The sequence below is a fragment of the Erinaceus europaeus genome, chromosome X (assembly GCF_950295315.1).
Source record: "Erinaceus europaeus chromosome X, mEriEur2.1, whole genome shotgun sequence".
Classification (NCBI taxonomy): Eukaryota; Metazoa; Chordata; class Mammalia; order Eulipotyphla; family Erinaceidae; genus Erinaceus; species Erinaceus europaeus.
This window is the reverse complement of record NC_080185.1, coordinates 105,569,936-105,587,718: the sequence shown is the minus strand read 5'-3', so window position 1 is coordinate 105,587,718 and position 17,783 is coordinate 105,569,936. Positions and strand designations below refer to the sequence as shown.

General features: G+C 42.0%; 1 protein-coding gene across 10 annotated transcripts in view; it reads right to left on the bottom strand.

Moving 5' to 3' along the window:
* The window catches only part of DMD (dystrophin), a 2,449,111-nt gene that overhangs the window by 133,767 nt on the left and 2,297,561 nt on the right, over nt 1–17,783 (bottom strand). For all 10 annotated transcript variants that reach the window (XM_060182733.1, XM_060182732.1, XM_060182735.1 and 7 more), the window contains one exon: nt 16,250–16,311. In XM_060182733.1, coding sequence (XP_060038716.1) covers nt 16,250–16,311 — 62 coding nt within the window. The remainder of the gene's footprint in view (nt 1–16,249; nt 16,312–17,783) is intronic.

Here is a 17,783-nt window from a genome sequence, read left to right as displayed (position 1 = left end):
CAAGAACACCGTCAGCTCCATCCTGCCCAGGTTCACACCAGCTAAAGAGGTAAACACAGATCCTGTCTTAACTTCCTTGTTTGGGGGTCTGGGACAATCTAAGTATTTCAGAGTTGGGCAGGGGAGGGGGGCGGACATCAGTGCCTACCAGGGCACTGTAACAGTATACTGTCCATCCCTATGGGTGTATGTGTTTCTAGTACTCAAGAGACAGGATGCCCCCTTCTCCCTCTAGACAGAACTGAAGAATCTTTCATTAATTGAATTACTACCGTTCAGGGCTCTGCATCAAGACAAAAAAAAAAAATCGAAGAAACTGGACTTGGCATAGAGAATGGCAGCATCTAACATAATAGGTGGATAATAGGTCCACTGAGTATAGATAAAGGGATTAGGCTTGTCTAGCTTGGAGGAGAAACAGCTACGGTATAATTCAAAAACTGTTCTGAGAGAAATCAGTACATTACCAAGAACCCCTCAACACAATGCAAGGAAGTCTCCATTATATCAGAAAAAAGTTGGACGAGTTTCGTTTGACTAAACTGGGTTTGATTTCACATTACTGATGAGAGGACAACTGCTGAGTAAACACTGACAAGAAAACATTCATAATCACCCGTAATCATAGTCAGGTGAGTAATAATAGATGGTTTTATCGCCCCCCCCCCATTACAATCACAAAGTTAAAATGATGCTCCCTGCTAGAGCAAGGGGGTGTCTAGACAAGCACAGTAAAGTATCAAGAGTATAAATGGGGGTGCCAGGAGATAGGGGATGTGGTAGAGTGCCCACTCCACTGTGCCTGAGGCCCTGGGTTTGGACCCCTGGAGCCACATAGGAGCACCATGTGTAGCACCTAAGGGTGCTTCATGAATGGTAGAGCAGTACTATGGTTGGTCGGTCTCTCTCATTCTCTCTCTCTCTCTCTCTCTCTCTCTCTCTCTCTCTCCTGTTTCTCCTTTTCTAATTTTATCTGCAGTTAAAAGGGGGGGAGTCTACTAGGAATGGTGGGATTGCACAGGTGCAAAACTCATGCCAAAACGCATAAAAAAGAGTGTGTATGGACACATCCTTTTCAGAGAGTTTCAAGTGTCAGATATCAAGAAATCTAAAAACCTTTTAAGCCCTTTGGACTCACTGATTACACTTCGGTGAATCATGAACAGAAAGGCTCCATGTACAAAGATGTTCCTCACAGGCTTACTTACTGTAGTGGAAAAATAGCAAATGTCAGTGGAAACAATGATTTACTCCATATTTAACTGAGTCTTGGTCACACAAAATGTGACTGAAGTTAAGAAGCTTTGGGCACCTTAAGTGACAGCCTAATAAAGGGGCATTGAACAGAATGCCCTAATTCTACACACAAATATTTGAGAAGATAACAGTGTTGCCAGTCACTCTCTTTCTAGATATTAGGTAAGTTAAAAGTGAACAAATGTTTACCTATCAGCTGAGTTTCTATCTAAACTTGTCTGCTAAGGAGAACAAAGATCTTTCTATGATAGTAAAAGTTTCCAAATATATCACCATCATGCCTTGAGAACCTAAGTATCTGGTAAATGAAATAATTTCTGTGTAAGTATTTGTGGCATAAAACTGTTCACTTAAACTTATAAACTACAGTTAGTAAGGACAAATTTTTTCCAATCAATGACCATATTACCGACTACCTAGTTTGTTTGTTTCTATTGCCACCAGGATTATCACTGGGGCTCATTGCCTGCAGGATGAACCCACTGCATCTAGCAGCTATTTTTTCCTTTTTTAAAATATTTGATAGGACAGAAAATTTGAGAGAGGAGGGGAAGACAGAGGGGGAAAAGGAGGCACCTGCTGCACAGTTTCACTGATCATGAAGCTCCCCCCCTGCAGATGGGAACAGGGATTTAAACCCAGGTTTGTGTGCTCAGCTGGGTGCTCCATTGCCTGGCTGATGACCTAGTTATTACCACTCCGAATTTGCTATGAAAACTCTCTTCTCAGGTAGCTTGTTGGAAAGAAAACATAGTAACACTTCACTTGGCTTTCTTCTCAGAAGTCTAAATTTTAAAGACTGGTTTCCTGGGCCAGGGAAACAACACAGAGGGTGCATGTTCAAGCCCTGGGACCGTAACATACTAGAGCTGAGCCTACTTCTCTTTCTCTCATGAAGGCAAAGCAGTAAGTCTATTCAAAAAGATATTTAAATTTATTTCCATGAATTTGAGCTTTGTTAGTCACAAGCTGACTTTTGAAAAACAGAAAATTACTTTTAACAAGTATGCTGGGCTAGCAAAAGAGCTCACTTGGATAGTGCACTCCTTTGCCATGTGTGTGACCCAGGTTCAAGTCCAGCCTCCAAGCTTTGGTGTTGTGGTTGCTTTCACTCTCGCTGCCTCTATCTAAACCAAAAAAGATAAGGTGGTACTTTAAGAATATGCAGTATGAGAAAATAATCCCTGAAGAATTGTTAAGAACAGAAATGTATGCTTATATGTTGACTAAAGCAGGAAATCACACAGTATCATTTCAAACAACTATACATAGAAAAATGATCGGCAAACAATATTCTTTTTTTTTTAAAAGATTTTATTTATTTATGAGAAAGATAGGAGAGAGGAGAGAGAAAGAACCAGACATCACTCTGGTACATGTGCTGCCAGGAATTGAACTCAGAACCTCATGCTTGAGAGTCTAGTGCCTTAGCCACTGTGCCACCTCCTGGACCACAGCAAACAATATTCTAACATATAAATGGTGGCTGCTACTGGGAGCTACGAGAGGAGGTTGTTTTTCTTTTCTTTCTACACATCAACTTCCAGAACTTCTATAGGCTTTAATATTACAAAGGCAAAATCACTTAAAAAAAAAAAAAAAGCTTCATTTTCCTTACTTTTTTTTTTTCTTGGTCATCACTGGATCTTCCCTACTCAAGGGCAACTTTTTCAGGCACAGAGAGACAGAGACAAATGGAGAGACACCAGAGCACCAAAGTCCTCCCCACCCCATGGGGTGGGATCATGGACTGGAGTCAGGTACACGACAAATGAGGTTACTCCCTGGGTGGTGCCTTACAGTTTTCAACCTGTGGTTCCAAAGTTTAAGATTCACAATGTGTGGCACATTCTTAAACATTTACTGAGTCAAAGAACATAAGAGAGACTGTCACATGTCAAACTGTACGCAGTGCTTCCTTTCCTTGTGATTTACATGCCCTATCTGCAGTGCCACTTTCTTCCAAGTGTCTTATTCCCTCAATGATTACTTGCTTGCACCTGTCCTCTTCTTATTGCCACCAGGTTATTTCTGGCACGTGGTGCCGGCACTATGAATCCACTCTGGGCAGTCATTTTTCCCCCTTTTTTTTAATTGTATAAGACAGAGAGATATTGAGAGGGGGTGGGGAAGATAGAGAGGGAGGAAGAGAGACACCTGTAGTCCTGCTTCATGACTCAAGGAGCATCACCCCTGCAGGTGGGGAATGGGGGCTCGAGCCTGGGTCCTTGAGCACTATCAACGTGCACTCAACTGGGTGTGCCGCCGCCAGGCCCTCACTTACACCTTTTAGGACAAAATTAATTTCAGAATGGGAGCTCACCTGATTTTGCTAAACTACCACACTATTGTCAATAAAATCTACAACTATCTCTCTCCAGAGAGTCCCATCTCACCAGTTTAATCATCTGTCTTGGGAAAATATGTTTATCTTTCTGACTTCTTGAGTGGGATTTGCCTTCTTCTCCAGCACATTCACTCTTCCCTGTTCCGTGTTTCAGTCAATGAGTAATGATTTATTCAGAGGCTCTCAGCATTAGTCTATTCTGAGAGACCTGAGTGTAGATAACTAATATACAATGCAAGCACTAGAATCAACAATATAGGAGCTTGTGTGTAGTGGGCACACTTCTGTGCTGATAGCCCTTTCACTGCTACCTTCTCTTCCCTTGCTTGTAGCTCAGTCTGCTTTGAACTCAGGGTGTTTTTCTAATGTCTCAGCAAAATCACTCTGAAAGGCCTATGGAAATGTTTCAATTTTTGATAAAGCACGGATCTTGGCATAGGCAGCATCACCATCCCTAAGGTCTCCGATACGGGAACCATTTTCTCTGATCCATTCTCTGACCTCCTCCTGCTCCGTTCTTTGTTACAGAGAAGGGCACATTCCTGCTCCCTGCCCAAGTGGCTTCCTGGGAAGTTTGGTCAATGGGAGTCACCCTTGCAGACGACCAAAGGGCAGGGAGAGAGGATCACGTCATTTATGTCTTTCTCTTTCTCTGTCTTCAGCAAAAGGACTTGACTTCCAGGCACCCGATATCGTCCAGCAGCCCCTTCCTTCCTCAGTTGACCATGGTTCTAGCTCTTTCCAAACTGGTTACCAGTTTCCTGCATTAAAAGCCCTCTACTGGAAATAATAATGTTCTCTACTGCCTGACGGGACTGTCTCTGACACATCACTTAAGTCAAAAAACCTTGGCATCAAAACCTCCAACTTACCAGCGTAAGGATCCCGGTTCGAGCCCCCAGCTCTTCACCTGCAGGGGAGTCGCTTCACAGGCGGTGAAGCAGGTCTGCAGGTGTCTATCTTTCTCTCCCTCTCTGACTCCCCTCCTCTCTCCATTTCTCTCTGTCCTATCCAACAATGATGATACCAATAACAACAACCATAGCTACAACAATAAACCAAGGGCAACAAAAGGGAATAAATATTTTTTTAAAACCCTTCAACTTGTCACTCACATTTTTAAAAATTTTTATTTATAAAGTGGAAATATTGACAAGACTATAGGGTAAGAGGGATACAATTCCATACAATTCCCACCACCAGAACTCTATAGCCAATCCTCTCCCTTGATAGCTTTCCTATTATTTATCCCTCTGGGAGTATGGACCCAGGATCACTGTGGGGTGCAGAAGGTGGAAGGTCTGGCTTCTGTAATTGCTGCCCTGCTGAACATGGGCGTTGACAGGTCAATCCATATTCCAAGCCTGTCTCTCTCTTTCCCCAGATCAAATAGATGGGGTTTACATTTAACAATATTTATATACTTTCCCCATATTTGGGAGCTACTCTCTTAACTGATCCAGCTTTCTAGCCCTTTTTCCAACTATGACACCCTCTCTCCAGACAGTAACTTAGGTCAGCACCACTTGTTTGGACTTTACTTACTGGGTCAGGCAGTTGGAGGAGGGGGGATAGCACATTTTTTCCAGACTTCCTCATCTCTTTTGACTTACACATTATTATATATGTTTTGCTACCAGTTCGTTTTAATGACACATCTATTTCATTCTGTCATTAATTTAAATTGTAGGTTTAAAGACATGGGTGATATAGAAAGGAAGAGAGGATTACATACCTGCAGGTGTTTAATGCAATCAGCTGCACTTGTGTTTAAAGGTGATGATGTACACTGAGTCATAGTGTGAAAAATATAGTATTATAAAAATGGGGGAATGGTAAAGAACACATAAAGTGGAGACCCGGCAGTGGTATGCCCAATTAAGGACACATTACCATGTACAAGGACGCAGGTTCAAGCCTCTGCTTCCCACCTGCAGGGAGGACACTTCCTGACTGGTGAAGCAGATTTGCTGTGTCTCTCTGTCTCTCTATTTCCTCCTTCCCCTTTTAATTTCTTTGTCCTATCAAATTAAACATAAAGAAAAAAATGGCCACCAGGAGTGGTGGATTCATCATGCTGACACCAAGCCCTAGTGACAATTCTGATGGCAATAAAACAAAAACAAAAGAGACAGAGAGAGAGAGAGAGAGAGAGAGAGAGAGAGGAGGCAGAAGACTTCTTTCTCAAAATTGCATTTGAATTAAACAGTGTATTTTCTTGAAGTTTGGATAAACTGTGACCAAGTGAACCTTAGTTAGGAAGTCAATTCCCGAAGATGCCAGCTTGACCCCCTATCACATGTGCCAGTGATGCTCTGGTTTTCTCTCTCCTCTCATTAATAAAATAAATAAATCTAAACAAAAAAGTCAACTATTTAGAAAAGTCAAGCAACTCCTTAAGCGTCAACTTGAAGATACAGACTTAGATTCCCCTTGCTATCTGAAGACTTGGTATCTGAACTCAGAAAGTCGATGAATTTTTGAGTAAGAGGGGATTTTATTCAAAAGTTAATGATCACTCAGCTAGTACAGCAGCAACACTGTACTTAACCACTATTACAACTCCTTGAGCGGCTACTCTGTAGGAGATTGCATCATGTGATCTATACTATCTCCAGTCCCCACAACACTCGGCAAGGAAAAGAACTCTCAGGACTACTTAAGGAAATCGGGGTTCGAAACAGTGCCTTTGTCTCTGGTCAAAGAGAACTGGCATCAAAGCCAGAATTTAAATCCACATCTCCTCAGCTTCAAAGTCAGAGAACTAATCTACAGCCTCCTAATCAAACCTCACAAAATTAGGATGGGAAAGTCACAGCATAAGGGACAGTTGCCCATTGATTATCACATACTGCAAAGTGGACAGAAACCACATTTTATATTGTGCAAAAAAGCAAACTCATATTTGAAAGTCACTACATGCCATGTATTATACTTAAACAAGAGGGGTGGGGAAGGCTTTTAACTAGCCAGTCAGGGACCTAGTATTGAATACCTGACCCTTTCCTGTAAGGAAACAACTCTATTATCTTGACCTCTGAAATCACTGTGAAGGTTGGCTGTGGAATGGGAGAGAAGACAGACCTCCCACGCCCCTTGCCTGAGCTTGATTCATTTGCCAACTGACACAATTCCATAAATAACATTTTTTACAGTTGTTCTTATTTGGTGTCAACTAAGCTCTCCCCACCTCTACCCAGGTGACTTGATTTAAAGTTTCCATTCAGACTTTCAAAGAAGTCAGTGTTCGAGAGCAGTGCTACTCAAAGTCTGGTCCACAAGTACAAAAAATAAAATAATAAAACTCAGTGAGTTAAGCAACTTTTAAAGAAGGTTGACTGGTAAGAAAGTGCCTGGTCAAACAGCTTATTTCATCCAAATACCTGGACTAGGGCTGCTGAACTTCTGTGGTAAGCTAGTCACATGTGATGTGAAGGCCTGCTAGTCAGTGTCAATGGAACCTCCCAGAAGTCCAGGATGTGTCCTATGTGAGGTACCATATGTGTTACGAAAGGCAACACTGCTCTTCACCAGTTTGAGGGGCACTGCTCTAAAATGGACCACCTCTTTAGAGAGCAAAACACAAGTTCCATGACTCACACTTGATAAAAAATATATGTAAATATATAAATCAATGTGCGTGCATGCACTCTCACATCTATAGAACATTTGTTGTAGTTACATAAGGTTTGATTGATTTTTTTTTTTGGGGGGGGAAAGGGACTTCCCTGGGGTTACACAAGAAATCAAGGCTGTGGAGAGGCAGACTCTGCAGTATTCTCACAGAATAGCACCAACCCATAAATACGCTAATGATTCACCCTCTGCCAGAAGAGAGTCTTTTGGAATCTCTCCCTGTCATTTTATTACTACCACAGAGGGTACAGACTTTAAAAGCTCACTACCTATTTTATGTGAGTGTTTCGACTGCTCAGAATCTCTTTTTTTTCCCCAACAAAATTGCAGCTCCTGGGAGACAAGATAGAGGTAATCAGACTTGTGCATTTAGAATAGAAATACTGGTGGTACCTGGATAAGAGCAGACATGTTTGGGAATGCCTTTACCTCGTGCAAAAAAACCATCATCTGCAGACCCAGCTACATAAAAAGGCCTGCACCCAGCACTCTACTTTCTCACAGCTGCAGGTGTAACTTTAATCTCCTTTCATTTAGAGCAAGTAAACTACAATTGTGTAGCTTTTTCAAACTGTAAACCAGCCAAAGTCTAAGACAACCTCCTTTTGAAAAAAAAAAAAAACTTAAGATGTAATTCTGAAATATTTATTTCATTAGTCTCTTCAATGAGCAGTTGTAAGTTAAAAAAAAAAACAAAAAACAAAAACAAAGAATGTCCCATTAAATACACTGTTGATGTAAAACTACATTTCTATCTTACAAATGGGGAAAATTCTTTCCCTTCCCTTCCCTTCCCTTCCCTTCCCCCCCCTCTCTAATAAGCAGTCTAGAAGACAAGGGAAAGCATTGATAATAGCTTTAATGTCTTAGGACTTCTATTTTGCAAATCTAAGTAAATCTTTTTCTGCTAACTTCGTCAGCTACAGAATAAAGAATGTCGTTTGAGATTCACCCCTTAATTGTGCTGACAAAGCAGTTTTCTAAATCATGCCAGGGGTAATGACAAGCCTTTTTGAGAACAGTGGTGAAGCAGAAGCCATGAATGTGTACTCTAAACTTGGTTCCTTATCTTTTACTTGCATGTCAGAATGAGTAAGTCAAAGAAAATTAAGAAACAGCTGATCCCTCCACTGATATGGTAGCAATATTTTCCAAATAAAAACCCGGACGTTTATTCAAGAGATGCCAGGTACTGAAGTGGGCAGAAAAATTCAATCCATAAGTTGCAGCTACATCCCTAGTTGGTAGCTGTGTAATGACTAAATATGGTGTCTGAAGACTTGTTCTACATTATAAAGTGAGTGAAATCAAAGTATGAATGCAAGTCTAAGGTTACTGCATAATGTGGTTGTCCTGTTGATCAAATCTTCTGGGCTGGGAGTTACAAAGAGAAAATGGGGGTGGGGGGTGTTGGGCATAGCATTCATAAGACCAAGCTTTGCCTGAGCTAGGAGTTAAAGTTAAAACTGAACAGACAATTGGAGATGGGAGCTCACAAACCAAAGAACTAGAGCAATGTCACACCCAAGCTGAGCTCCGAATCTAGATCATCTTCCCAGTGCATTACAGTAGCAGGAAATCAAGAGGTGGGAACTAGAAAGAAGAAACAAAGAAAGCACTAGATATTGACTAACTTGGTGGAGAATAGTGGAGCTTACAAAATATGCTGAGGAAAACATTAGGGGAAGTGCTAATGCAAAAGGCAGTCACAGTCATTCTGTATCCCAAGGTTCCTAATGGGAAGCATCCTCAGGGGGCAAGACTTAATGGGATGGAGAAAGCCTACGGAAGACAGAAGAACCAGCTAGCTTATAATCCTTCCTTCTGAGCACATGGGAGAGCGGTGCCAATTTCTTTTCTTCCTTTCCTTTTCCTTCCTCTTTTATTTACTTTTGGTGTGTATCTATATTATTCAATATTATATAACATGTATTATATATTTGCGTTTTACTTTTTACTTTGGATACAGAGAGAGAGATTAAGAAGGAAGGGGGATATGGATGGAGGGAGAGAGAGACAGAGACATTTGCAGCACTGTTTCACAACTTGTGAAGCTTCTTCCTCCCTGCAGGTGCCTGAACCTGGGTCTTTGTGTACTGTAATGTGTGTGCTCTACCAGGTGTGCCACCATCTGCCTGTCTGTCTGCCTGTCTGCTTTCTCTCTTTTCTTCCCTTTCCTTCCTTGTTTCCTCCATGTTTTTTTTCTTTCTTTCATCAAGAGTACCATTCAACTTCAGCTGTTGGTGGTGCCAGTGGCGAAATCTGGGGCCCGGCCCTTTTGAGTATGCATGTCCTGTGCAACACTGCTGTGCTACCCCTGCCCCCGTGAAGACACAATACTGTGGCAGTCTTCCTACCTCTCCTTGCTAACCACAATGACTGAACAGTCCTGATATTCATGTATCTTGAAGAAGCTTCCTGACTCAATGGGAAACTGAACTAGTCCTTTTAACTAAAACTGCTAGAGTCACATGGGCCTCAAAGCCATCTCAAGTTCTTCCGGGACAGCAAACATGAGGCTAAGGGTTATATGCTGGTACACTGCCCTGAGTCACAAGGGAAAGGAAGACTAGGTCTCCTCATGATTCCTAAGACAGTATTCCCCATTCTTGAAACTTAAGAGCTCTTGCACCATTTGTGTGAGCATGCTGGGCAACGGAGATTCAAAGCTTGGGCACCAGGTGAGAGTAACTAGATCTTTCTACTAGTCAGAGAGGCAAAGCAGGACGCCAGGGAGGGGGAGCGGTGGTTAAAGAGACTTCAGTGGCAGTAGGGCTTTCAGGTCACACATGTAGAGTTCTGTGAGTAGCTTGAAATAAAAGAAGTCAACTAACCTCCTGAAATGTGACAATTCTCTTTGCGTCATCTGAGTTTTGCCTATATATTTCCTTTGCAAACTGTGATTCAGCGGCACATCACTGGCATTGCCAAGACAAGCCAGGACCTCAAGCTCAAGTTCAGAAAGGAACCCGGGGGACACACACACACACACACACACACACACACACACACACACACACACACACACACACACAATCGATGTGCTTGTTATCAGTATAATCCCAGTCAGGCAGACTAAGAAACAATTTTTAAAAATATTTTCAAGCAGCAAATACTAATATTTACTTAGAATTTCAGTGCTAAACCTAATCCCGACATAAATCGTGAGAAAATGACAAGCTCTTGATCATGTAGCTGCACCTCCATAAGTCAATACTGTATTAGTTTTTCAAACTAAATTCCAGAGCGCACTACTACCGGACAACTGGTGATTTTATAAATGCCTTCTGGAGCCTTACATAGTTTTAGGTTTTAAATCACCAAGATAACCTATTGGAACAACAATCTTTCCATTACATTTGGAAAAGAAGAAAAGAAAGAGAAAAAAAAAGAATTCTCACAGAAACCTGAAATTACCTCATGAAGTGAGATTATTGTCACTACTAAGAGATAAACAGTAGGCCTTCTGGGCCACAGATGGCCACCCTGTGGACCTTGTGGGCACTAATTCCAGAGTCCCTCTACCCGAAAACTCCCTCTTTTCATCCCTAAGATGTGAAAGGGTAGCAGGGCCTACTTCTTGCTGACTTCCTAGGATGTACATTTAAAGAAAGAGGTAGGGTGTGGCTTGTAAAAATCCATTTGGGCCAGTAGAATCACCCAGAAGGTACCTCCTGAACAACAGCCATCTCAGCAAGTTATGGAAACAACCTGCCCCACTCCCAGTCTGAAGCAAGAGAAAAACAAAATTCCTCCACGCCTTTGTCCAATACCCTCTTTTTGAAGATAAGAGTCATGAGGCCCACATCAAGGTTCATGGGAATCTTTATTTCCTCCATCCCACTACTCCTACCACAATGAAGACAGAGAAAAGGCTGGGGGGACACTCTTAAGTTGTTCCTATAGATTTCTTCCTTGTGAAAACAAGATAATACTTTGGCCAAACTGTTAATGTTGTGTAAAAAAAATTCTGGAGGCCTTCCAATGCTCAAATTCCTAATGACTGTCAGGTCATTGTCATGACCATTTAAGTTCTTTCTCTATTAACCCTGTTTATGTAGCTCAATGATTTCTTTCTTGCAATTTAAAATTTTTTGAACAAGCAAACAGCCTAAAAATAAGGAGAATGCACAAATATTTTTTTACCATTTGATGAATGCTCACTCTCAGAAACTGTTTGCAGGTTTGCTGAGAGTAATCTGAAATGAATTTTCTTATTAAAAAAAAAAATTAAGGGAGTCGGGCTGTAGCGCAGCGGGTTAAGCACAGGTGGCACAAAGCACAAGGATCGGCATAAGGATCCCGGTTCGAACCCTGGCTCCCCACCTGCAGGGGAGTCGCTTCACAGGCGGTGAAGCAGGTCTGCAGGTGTCTGTCTTTCTCTCCTCCTCTCTGTCTTCCCCTCCTCTCTCCATTTCTCTCTGTCCTATCCAACAACAACAACAACAATAATGACTACGACAATAAAACAACAAGGGCAACAAAGGGGAATAAATAAAAAAAATTAAAACAGTGAGCTGGGACCAGAGAGATAACTGCCCAACTGCCCTGTAGGCCACATACTTTTCATGTGTGTGGTCCACACTTGAGGCTAAGAACTACACGAGAGAGTACTATGATACCAGGGGAAGGTAGGGGTGTGTGTGTGTGTGTGTGTGTCTCAATGAAAAAGTAGCTCAGGGGAGTCGGGCTGTAGCGCAGCGGGTTAAGCGCAGGTAGCGCAAAGCACAAGGACCGGCATAAAGATCCCGGTTCGAACCCCGGCTCCCCACCTGCAGGGGAGTCGCTTCACAGGCAGTGAAGCAGGTCTGCAGGTGTCTATCTTTCTCTCCTCCTCTCTGTCTTCCCCTCCTCTCTCCATTTCTCTCTGTCCTATCCAACAACAACAACAATAAAACAATAAGGGCAACAAAAGGGAATAAATAAATAAAATAAAAATTAAAAAAAAAGAAAAAGTAGCTCAGGAACAGTGAAATGTAAAATCACACATGAATGAGGCTCTGGCTTACATTTTAAAAAAATGCAAGTTATGTCTTCTCTACCACGCTTATTTTGTAAATGGACACAATGAGAAATGCATGAGATGAGTTCCTTGTGTCTAAATTTAGCTGATAAAACCTAAGGGAATAAAGAACTTCTACAGATATATAGGTAAGTATGACATGTGGGTGTTACTATTGTTACTTCTTTTTCTTTGCATCCTGGGTTATTGCTGTGGCTCAGTGCCAGCACTATGGATCCACTGCTCCTGGCAGCCATTTTGTTCTGACAGAAAGAAATTGAGAGAGGAGGGAGATAGAGAGGGAGAGAGAAAGACAGACACCTGCAGACCTACTTCACTGCTTGTGAAGGGATCATCCCCCCTGCAGGTGGGGAACCAGGGGCTTGAACCAGGATCCTTGTGCTTTGTACTACGTCCCCTATTGCTGCTTTTCTTTCATAGTTCTCACTGACTAATGACTTAAAGGAGTTGGGTGGTGGCATACATGGTAGAGCACCACACACATTACTATGCACGAGAACCCGGCTTCAAGTCCCCAGTCCCCACCTTCAGGGAGCAAGCTTCATAAGTCTTGAAACAGTGCTCCAAGTGGCTCTTTTTCCCTCACCCTTTCTATCTCCCCCTTTCATCTCAATCTCTATCTCTATTCAAGAAAGAAAAAATAAGTTGAATTAGAGCTATATGGACATTAAGGAATGTGGTTGGGGATACTGATAAAATCTTTTGCTAAATACCCAGCTGTAAAGGATACTAACTCAGTGTAAAAACTGGGGGGGGGGGGGAGTTCTATTAAGTAGAGCTCTCCAATGTTAACACTTCATGGAAAAATCATAACCTTCCATCAGTGAATGCTCAGAATTACTGTCACAGTGCTTCCAAACTGCTTCAGGTTTTAAACGCCATGCTGTTTGTACCTCAGGAGTGAGGGAAGGGGACACCTGAATTCTGGGGGGGGGGGGGTGAAGGGAGGAGAGCTGGGCAGGTATCAAATGTGCGCTGCTCTAGCAGATTAAAGAATGGAAGCCCCCTTAGAAGAAGGCATATTCAGGAATGCACAGGGAACACTGCAGCTTCCACAGCAGAGCTAAGAGGTACAGGGGGTGGGTGCAGTGGGGAGGAGCAAAATCCTGCTATTTTTAACCTGACACCACAGACAGGAGGTTCAGGCTCTGCTAGAAGAGGTCTGTGAGCAAGGGCCGAAGCAAAGGGCACTCCAGACCACCCCTCTCGCTTCGCTTCTGCCATCCCTTTTCTGAACCGAGAGCCGCTGAAGGCCTCACACCACTTCATGTAACTCAGAACAGCAACTTGGACCTGAAGGACTATCCCTTGAGGAAAAACTGAGACCAACATGCAAAAAAAAAAAAAAAAAAAAAAAGGAAGGGAAAGCAAAGGCTCCTTTCTCGTATGTCAGGCCTATTATTTTACTTTACAACATCTAATTTGGGGATGCGAAGGTCCGTGGCTGGGCTTACTCACCTCAGAACTGTGAGGTCCTAACAATAAGTGAATTCTATCAGCCCATGTGTACCTGGCACCGGTGGGAAGCAAGAGGGCCTGCTTTCTAGGAACTCATCACACCATTTCTAGATATGCAGTCATTTGTTCTAGAATTATCATACAAGAAATCACCTCTCCACAAGCAAAATTCCCAATTCTACATAGCGGTAGCTGGTGCCCAGTAACTTACGTGCATGTGTTTTACCAAGATAATAAAATCAATGAAGTAAGTAGAAATAAGTGGAAACAATAATAGAAAACTCAGGGTAAATCCCTGTGGAGCCTCGTTTAGCTGTTGTTTCTCTGCACCTGACTGCACAGCCCTGAGAAAAATGGCTGCTGATAGCACCCATCATGGAACCTGCCATGTTCTGTGTGCAAAACATTCATTGGCTTCACAGTGAATGGAAGGTGTTATTTGTTGACTCACCATTTGGAAGAAAGCTAGCCCAAACTATTGATTCTAACAAAACTACAGTAAATATTAGTCTGATAGCTAAAATATAAGTCTAAACACATAGCTCAATTCCAAAATGTATTAGGAGATCAAGAAACAATTCCAAAGGGGGTTTAAGTTAACCACAGATACATAATAATTGCCACTTACTATATATTAATTATATTTAGGGGCTGGGCAGTGGTGTACCTGGTTGAGTGTACACGTTACCATGCACAAGGACTTGGGTGCAAGCCCGTGTGTGGTCCCCACCTGCAGGGAGGAAGCTTTATGAGTGATGAAGCAGTGCTGTGAGTGTCTTTTTTCCCTCTCCTCCCCTATTTCCTTTTCCCTCTCTATTTCTCTAGCCTATCAAATAAATACAAAAATAAGAACCAAGATTTTAAAATGCTATCTCAATTAAGTTGACTTCATCAAAGAAAAAGTTTGCTAGAAGTGAGCTCAAAAGGTCCCTGCCACTGTAAAATTCCATGATTTCCCAAAGTCAGGCGATTTACCCAAGGTCACGGTCAGGTCAGATTGCCAGCTCTGAATTTACCCCTGTATTGAAACCACTGAGAAAACCTTAGAAATCTGATGACAGCAAAAGAGTATTTAATTCCTATTGAAGGTGCAGATACCTATCCATTGATAGTTTATAATTAGCTTTTCATCAGCCCTGTTTGTGATTTCTCATTACAGAGTAATTAAGAGTAAGCCAGCAGAGGATATAAGCAGCGGAGTGGAAATATGGTCACGGCTCATTATGCCGAGGTAAAAAAAGCTGATGAGAAAACAGAACAACTGTTGTAAAAACGTGCTATAGAAAAAAACCTGAAGCTCTTTTCTAGATTATTAAACATTAGGTAACTCCAAGAGGAGGGTCATAGGTGATTTATCTTTTCTCTATTTCATTTGTGAGTGGGACTAAAATTTTTTTTCAAATTTTAGAAAATATAGGTGACTGCTAATTCTGTGGTGATTACTTGCACATAAAAAAGTAAACCAATTATTATAATGCGAGGTCATGGTGATTAGAATGGAAAATTTTAGTGGGGGGTGGAGGGCGGGCTGAATCTGTATAAATCAGGAGTTAGATCAGAAAGCCCACAAATTCAAATGATCTATTTACAGAGTTCTACTTTACCTTGAAAAAAAAAAAAAACTGTTAAGTCGTGAAAGTACTGGGTTGGAAGGCCTAACTCCCCCAGAGAAGCTAATGCCCACTTCAGATGAGTTCTTCATTCATTCTCTCATTTGCCAAAATCTAAGCACTCCAGTGCCTCCCCCCACCCCCACCCCCCGCCTCCACTATGATCTAGATAGGGCAGTAGTATAAACCAGAAACACTGTCAGGGCAGAAAAAAACACAGCTTCTGAAGATCAGCTGCTCCCAATTTTCTGTAAACGTGTATGTTCCATCCCAGGCATCACAAATGCCAGAGCAGTGCTCTTGTATGTCTCTCTCTCTCACTCATTAAAGATAAAAGTACACCATTGAGAAAAAGATGGGTGTTTTCCCCTTATTTGGAGGCTATGCATCTGTTCAAAAATGTCCAAGGTAAGAAGGGGAAACAAAATGGTTCAAGGCTTTTATACAAACACAAAACAAGCCACAGCAGAGAAATAATTTCCAAGTTCACACTAATTACCTGACAGGCTTAGGAATGATGAGCACTGGAAAGACAACAGAAAGTTCCCTTGCACAATATTTTGGTTTGGCAAGAAAAATTAAAAAAAAAAAAAACTGACTTGAAATAGTTTTCGTTCGTGCTGGAGGAAACACAGTCTGTCATAAACAGTATTTTTCCCCACTCATTTAGACAGCAAAAAAAGCTTCAAAGACCTTTAGGACCTTTTAGGTTCTACTGACTTTTCAGGAATCAGTGAAATTCTAAATCTTTTTAAGGGATCTCCAAGGGGGGGGGGGTGATCATTAGTTTTAGATAGAAAGGCATCGTTTTCACCTTTTAGTGATAAATTTAGGCAACAAATGACTCACACACTACCAACTATTTTATCCTAAAAGTCCCCTGCCATTTCAATTGGAGGAAACACACCATGTCCTTACCTAAAGACTGGTAGAGCTCTGTCATTTTGGGATGGTCCCAGCAAGTTGTTTGGGTCTCGTGGCTAAAACATAAAATACAAAGAGAGACGTTAGAATTGACAACAGGTAGCCAAGGAAGGGGAAAATAAGAGGAGTTGACTGTTAAATCACTGGACATCTTTCTTCTAAGGCCTTCCACCCTACAGTGAAGAACATTTATGTAACAAGTAAAGAGGCCCTGGAGTTGGCTTCTCAAGGGAATAGCACTGTGACTGGTAACTGGAACATGTTGTCTTTCTTTTTTGCAGCCACTAGCAGTTTGTGCTTCAATGATAAGAACATAGGTCTGCTATGCCGTTAATAACCAAAGATCAAGATTTCTTCACCTGCCCACTGGAGAACATTCAGAAAGGACACTGACCAGTGTGATTCAACTCTGTCAAAGAGATACTGCACGTTATCTCATTATAAATCACCTCACTTTTCATTTGCTTTCACTGCCCCCATTATTCTTCCACATATCCAGATCGCAAATCCCAGATACCTGTATTTCAATTCAGCTTAAGGTATAGCCATTGCCAACTAATTGATTCTATCTTTGCTCCTGTCATTATGTGCACAGTGTCTTTTGAGCTCAGTGCTCTCTACACTATTTTCCTATATTTACTTGGGCCTGAATAAGCATCCGGTTCTCTTCCATTTCTTGAAGTTTAACTAAGATTGACTGCCAGATATCAGCTTCTGCCACCAAAAAGGAATGAACAAAACACCTTTGTTCCTTGTTCAATTACACGGATAAACCTGGGAGAGATAACTACATATACTTTTCCTTACTTTGGCCCATCTACATAAATCATTATAACATTGGATTTCTGCCTTTTGGGATTGTGAGTCGGGCACTGGTAGTCAAATGCCATCCTGAACCATATTTCAGAGCACATATGCAGAGTGTGTTCCATCTTGGGGGCAGAGAGGAAAGAATTCCCTTAAATTTGGTCACTTCAAGGAGACCAGAAAGTTACATTCAGGAGAAGTTCCCAGAGATGACAATGCCAAGTGACCTCAGCATAGCTGGCTGCTGGCTAGGTGCCCCAAAGGCTGGGAGATTTGGGGCAGACCTGCTCACCTGGGAGAGGTGAAGGGCTGGCTGATCTAAGAAAGTGACCCACAGCTTTTGCTGCCCAGTGCATGGCCAGTTTTGTTAGTACATGTTCCTCAAAACAGTGTCCACTAAAATAGAGCCTTTGATCAGGTGACTGCAATAGAGATGTGGGTTCACCTGCAGTCGATCAGTCCAGGCTAAGCCCCCCCATGTGTAGCCAGTGAAAACTACACTTACCTTGTACAGCATCTCTGCAGATAGGAAAGATAGAAGATGGAGAAGCACTTATGGTTCGGCCAAATAAAATACAGCTTCAAAGCCCTGCACCACTGATAGCTAACATTCAGTGACTGAACAGTGAGGGTGACTTTAAAAATAAAATTGAGAGAAGATGATCACTTGCAAGAAGTTGTGGCAATCCCTTCCAAATATGCTCTCCTGTTTTACTTCTCT